Source organism: Hyposmocoma kahamanoa, unplaced genomic scaffold (genome assembly GCF_003589595.1).
Source record: "Hyposmocoma kahamanoa isolate Upper Pololo Valley unplaced genomic scaffold, ASM358959v1 211, whole genome shotgun sequence".
In the NCBI taxonomy this organism is placed as follows: Eukaryota; Metazoa; Arthropoda; class Insecta; order Lepidoptera; family Cosmopterigidae; genus Hyposmocoma; species Hyposmocoma kahamanoa.
In genome coordinates this window covers 6,289,186-6,295,670 of record NW_020653732.1, presented here as the reverse complement: position 1 = coordinate 6,295,670, position 6,485 = coordinate 6,289,186, and the positions used below count along the sequence as shown (strand labels likewise).

Genomic DNA, 6,485 nt, shown 5'->3' with positions numbered 1-6,485 from the left:
GAAGTGAAAAGCAGAGTGTATAACTCGTTCATAAAACCCATTTTACCCTAGAGGGGAACTATCCATAATACGTCTCGGGTAGATTGACGCGTTTTATGCACTTGTTGTACAATCTACTATTTATTCTATATGTATGCTAAACGTGTCCAGTACCGTACAGTAGTAGCGGGGAAACCTATGATGGTAGGGTCGGGCTCGGTCTGCGGCGCGTGGTCGGGTTCAGTTTACAGGTGTCCTTGTGCTCTTCGGCAACACAGCGGATAGTACTATGAGCGTTTGATAGTCTCCGAATTCGATTCCCGATATCGGCCAATTTAGGAAACAAACATTATTAAGTTGGTCCTGATTCCGGGTATTCGGAGTATTGCTCTCAAAGTTATTGTTATAAGTAATGATAGTCGCACCAAAAATATTACCCGTGGTGATATTTCATATAATCCGAAAGTCTTTCATAGAAATATTTTTTTTAGTTACAAGAAACGAAAGCAAAGCTACCCCTGCAATGGTCGTTTCTTTTTGGAGAACTAAATGAATAACTCCAATTCGTTTTAATCCAGCAATTAACCGCTAGATGGCTACAATATAACATCAAAATCAAATCAAAACGTAACTCTTATACCCTTTATTACCACGTTATATTCACTCCACTTTACTTGTATACAAAAGTACTTTGTAATTCCGCTCTTCTTGCATTTGGTGTGAAAATATATGATATTGAGGTGATTGTTTTCTTATTTTCAAAAAATATTATCTTGAAAATTAATAAAATAATAGATAAATATCGAAGGCATTTTGTAATGGACTTCCTGGCTGTATGGCGCACTGTGCCTTTGTGTTTTCCATAATGGAAAAAAACAGTGTCAAAAAAAAAAGATGATCTGTTTTCCAAATTGTTTTTCTTTGGTTCCTATTTAAATATTTTAATATAAATTATAGGAAAATAATACTTCAGTCCTTGAAACCTCGGCGAGGATCACCTTTGCTTCAAGTAGAATAATGTGTTATTTAACAAGAAACATACATTTCAGAGTCGTGTGATAGTTCAAGTTGAGAATATTTTAAGATTATAAGCATAATTTAAAAAGCCGACTGCTTCGAGTAAGGTAAAATGTGTTGTAATTATATCTATCACCTCGTTTTTAAAGGCTTTAACAAGAATTTCATTCCCATCATTTTCGTATAAACTTTATGTAGACATGAGAAAAATAACAAAAACACGTCTTTAAATTGTGTTGTATATTCGAATCAAACATTAAAAGTAGCTTCACTATCACCTTCGTAAACAACTAACGCCTTCTTTGCCAAGTACAAGTTTTGGATATCACCTTTTATATATTTTCTATAGCAAGCATTAGGCAGCAGTATACAGCGATCTGCTGATATACTAAATTATCAATTGCACAATGTGCCTTAGTGGTTGTTTAGTTAGCGTTGATTCCAAACAGCAGAGTAATTAAGTTTTAACCCCAAATCTGTCTCGCCATACGACTTTAAATATTTCGGACCATTTTAACTTGGTTAGCACTATAATGTTACACTAGGAAACTTTTGCAGTGTAACCTTGCCACTAATGGTCGGTTTGTCTAGTTTCTCTAACTTCCGCGTCCTAGTTAATCGGATTGTTTTTCCACATTTATCAATAGTTCCTTACCCTGAAACCACGAGAAGATGGTGTTAAGAACTAGTATAGCGTTTTCCAATAAGGACATAACAATTTTGTATTCCAATAAAATAATTGGGATATTCAATTCTGAAATTTACTCCAGGTGCAATGCATTGATTTTGTTCACATGACCATTGCAAGTACGTTTGCTGCAGTCACATCTGGTGAAACAATTGATGAGGACGTTCGATAATTGTGTAATCTCACAAAATGGTTTGGTTGGATGTCCACCTCCCTTATGCGATCGAACGCCTTTGGATTCTTTTTTATAGGATTATGTTAAATTGGTGGTTTATGCCAGCAAACCTCAAATGTTAAGTGAGCTCAGGAACAATATCAAACGTGAAATTGACAAAGTCTCCGCTGATATGTGAGGAAGAGTGGTGGAAAATTGTGGAAAAAACTGAATGCTGCAAACACACTCGCGGTGATCATATGAATGAGATTGAATTCCATTCATAAATGTAACATGTTTACAGAATCTGGAATAAATTTCAGCTTGATTATTCTGTGTTTTATTGAAATCCGAAGTTGTGGTGTCCCTATTGAAAAACACTTTTATTTATGATTATTAGTCGTTCTGCAAAGAAATATGCCATGACTCAGTAAAATTCAATAAAAAACAATTATGTCATGCATTTAAAAATTCTCTTGTACATTGTCATCCTCAAAATATTTCCTCTACACTCTCCGAACCAAATTTGTGAGTTTTGTTCCTCACTCACAATAACGTATCGGTGGTGAAGTGATAACAAGTATCCACACACAATTGTACATGAAAGTAATATTTTTCAAATGACATTTTTCATAACATACAAATCGAGCCATTACCGCCAACTTATAATGAATTATAACTTTAAAAAAAATTGACCTCAAATGTTTGTGGAATTATTTTGCTGTTTTATTCAAATCGGTTAACAGAAAGTGGGTGAAATCCAATAAACCTGATTCATTCCCTAATTTGCCACCCTTCGAGGTGGAATGTTTTCTTCAAATTTTAACGACCATGAGACCACTACTGAGGTTTATATGCGGATTCCAACAAAAAATCATTGAAATTACTTTACTAATGTTGCAGTAATCATAATATAACATCAAACAAAAATAATACAGTCAAATTGAGGACCTCCTTTTTTTGAAATAAGTTATTTAAAATTAAAAACGTGTTTTGAATTTGGAAGGTAACAAACGAATCCCTTGTTCAGTACAGGACAAATTCTGGATTTGACAGATTCGTGATTCGGCGCAGTCTCTATTCGACAGACACTTAGATTGGACAGATTAAAATCTATTAAGTAACATCCAAAATTTTGTTACTTAATAGGTGACCTTACCATTGTGGGAAAACGAGTTGACCCCCAATAACATTATTCCCATTAGGCTGCCTTAAAAAAAATTTCTGCAACATAGTATTAGGTATTGGATGGGATTAGGTATGGAAAATATGCCTTGCAGCATATATAATACCTTCTACAACAGCTTACATCCTTTAAATATCCAACTTTCACCACTGGTGTAGGTATAATATGAACTTATACAATTTGCATAATTTTCAGATGTTGTTAAAAACATGCAAAGAGGCCTTGCAAAAATGTTATCCTAGCTGGATTAATGTATAAAATGTACGTTTGGAAATGGTAAGTCTGAAATCAGTTTCTCCTTTATAAATAATTATGTCATGTAAGTCTTATGTTGGATACAAGGAACCGACTAGTAGAAACAAATATTCAATGCAACTGGCGACTGTGTCGATTCCATATTAATTGTACAAAAGGCTCACATTTATTCACCTCCAAAGTAACGAAAAGAAGAATATTATTACATGGGACTAATGGACGTACGAAGTACGTACTAGGAAGGCACATGCCACAACCAAAGGACATGAAATCTCTCAGAGCCCCGGAAAATCCTTCAGTTCGTCAATGCTGTCAGTCTTGGCTCTGCTCTGTAATTTGGTGGTGATCACAATAGATCAGTCAGTGGTCGCATTGATGAGGGGATGCATGGGCCCTGAATGAAGCCACCCTAATAATAACAGGACTAATGATACCAACATGTTCAATAACTCATATCATATTAATAAAGGCAGTCTAATAATTTCAGTCTGAACTGTTGTGTCTTGATTGACTAACCATTGGCACGTTGGTGCCATTTAGTTACAATGCATAATATTTAACTTGGTGTTCTTTCAGGTTCCAAGGAAACAACGCATCATTACTTTTGTCTCTTTAAAAATGATATATAACTAATATAGCAATAATATATTTAGTCTGCAACAATGTCACATACAGAGCAACAGCCTTATATAAGACTTGAAAGAATAAAAGAGGAGAAGGCTGAGTTAAAAGAAAATCCTTTGTATTCAAACAAAAATGTTAAACAAGAGCCTGTTGACGATCAGGAAGATGAATTCATCACGAAAGAGCTGTATGCAACAAAGGCATATTCAGAGCAACAATTTTATACAACTATTGACAACATGAAAGAAGAAGTAATGCAGTCAGAAAAGAATACCTTGGCTCCAAACAAACATGTCGAAAAAGACTCTGTTGGTGATCTAGAAGAAGAAAACGTCACAAACCAGCTTTATGCAGGTCATGTAATCAAGGATGAGATTGTCATAGGACCTGTGGTGTTACAGTGCTCTGATAAAGCTGAAGTGAACTGTGTGCAGAGCACGAATGCTAAGGTGAAAAATGATACTCATTCCAGAAAAAAACTCTTTAAGTGTAATTTTTGCAGCAAATGTCTAACAACAAAATATGGTTTAATGGTTCATGAAATGACTCATACTGGACAGACACGGTATAAATGTGATATTTGTTACAAATGTTTTAAAACAAATAAAAGTTATAAGTTGCATGCAATGAATCATACTGGAGAATCACCATACAAGTGTGACATATGCAACAAGCGTTTCAAAATAAAACAATATCTCAAAGACCATACTAGAAAACATTTGAGGATTGATACCGGAGAGATTCTGTTCAAATGTGATATATGCAACAAATGTTTCACAACCAAACGGAATCTTAAATTGCATGAAATGTTTCACAGTGGAGCGACACCATATAAGTGTGATATTTGCCACAAACGCTATAGAAGTAAACGGAATCTTAAAAGGCATGTAATGTCTCATACTGAAAGAACTCCATTCAAATGTGATATTTGCAACAAACTTTTAAAAACAAAAGAATCTTTTCAAGTGCATACAAAGTCTCATAGTGGAGCGACATCATATAAGTGTGATATTTGTAACAAACTTTTAAAAAAAAAAGAATCTTTTCTAGCGCATGAAATGTCTCATAGTGGAGTGACACCATATAAGTGTGATATTTGCAACAAATGCTTAACAAGTAAGCAGAATCTTAAAAGGCATGCAGCGACTCATGCTGAAAGGACACCATTCAAATGTGATATTTGTAACAAACTTTAAAAAAAAATCTCTTCTAGCGCATAAAATGTGTCATAGTGGAGTGACACCATACAAGAGTAATATTTGCAACAAATGCTTAACAACTAAGCATAATCTTAAAAGACAAGAAGTAATCTTTGCTACCGTTTCCTCATGCTCCTACGGGGTGCTCCTAGGTAGAAGCACGAGGACTAATATGTCCGTATGCTCCTATCGTGACGTCGTTTCTATTAAGTACACTGAACTAGAATAAAAAATATCAAAATAAAAAAGTCAAAACTATCTTTATTTCATAGGTAAAAAGAAAATTACCCTTGAAATCGTCACTTTGCTCTCTTTGTAAGGCAAATTCCCCTGAGAAGAATGATCAAGAAACTGTAAGGGTTGCTCTTTAATATTAATATAGTATTAAATGTACAGTCATATACACAATATACCTGACCCTCGCCCAAGCCGACTTTGTCAACCTTTTGGTTCTGAGCACAAAAATGTGGAGAAAATTGTTAAACAAAATCTTAATCTAAACTAGATAGAGCCGTAAAATTTATTTTGGTATGACTCCCTGGTCGTCTCATTAGTGAATGACATTTTAAGAAAGTTTTTAAGCCAATTTGGTCTTTAACATATGGTTCTTATTTAAATACAGAACATAAATTTCAACCAGATTTAGTAAGGCCGTCGTGGCCAAGGGGTGTAAGGATTGCTTAGCAAATTGAGGCAAGCATGATTCGAGTCACATTAAAAATAAAATATTTAGCTATGAATATATATTATTGTATTAGTTTTGTTTTTAACGTCTAGATAGGTGTAAGGAATGTCTAAGTCTTGTTCATACAGAACAATAATTTCTAATTTTAATATCCGTTAAGTGCAGCATATTAAGGGTCGTATTCCAGAACTGTACTCAATACTCAAGTCAGGACTTGAGTATTGCAGTGACCACTGAAAATCGTACTCAAGCCCTTGCCATTAGGGTCGTATTTCCAGTGCTTGAAATCATACTCAAGTCTGCTCAAATCCTGACTTGAGCATTGAGTAGAGTTCTGGAATACGACCCTAAAACAAGAAAGAAAACTTTGAAAGTCACTAAAACCTTGAAAGTAATAAAAACTGAATAGACAAATAGGAACGAAACGTGGAACAATGCGTAATCACAGAAGACACGATCGTATGCAAACTGCAGAGCGATTTCGTGGTTTGTTAATCAATCGATACCAAACGTACGCTTTATTAATAATATCTACCCACCCACCTTAGGCAATTTCTAGTGAAGCTGTTAAAAATATAACGTTGAAACTAAACAGTGCTCTTGGAATCGAATCACGGGTATCGTAACTGGCAGTCGATACAACAAGCCCGACCAATTTATTTGGAAGTTAAATGACGAAATTTAGTATTGGTTTTAAA

General features: G+C 34.6%; 1 protein-coding gene across 1 annotated transcript in view; it reads right to left on the bottom strand.

The window, feature by feature from the left end:
• The window catches only part of LOC113227542 (adhesive plaque matrix protein-like), a 9,326-nt gene extending 5,511 nt beyond the window's left edge, over positions 1–3,815 (bottom strand). The window contains exon 1 of the mRNA XM_026460482.1: positions 3,796–3,815. Within this exon, the coding sequence (XP_026316267.1) occupies positions 3,796–3,815 (20 nt within the window). The remainder of the gene's footprint in view (positions 1–3,795) is intronic.
• Positions 3,816–6,485: the final 2,670 nt, after the last annotated feature.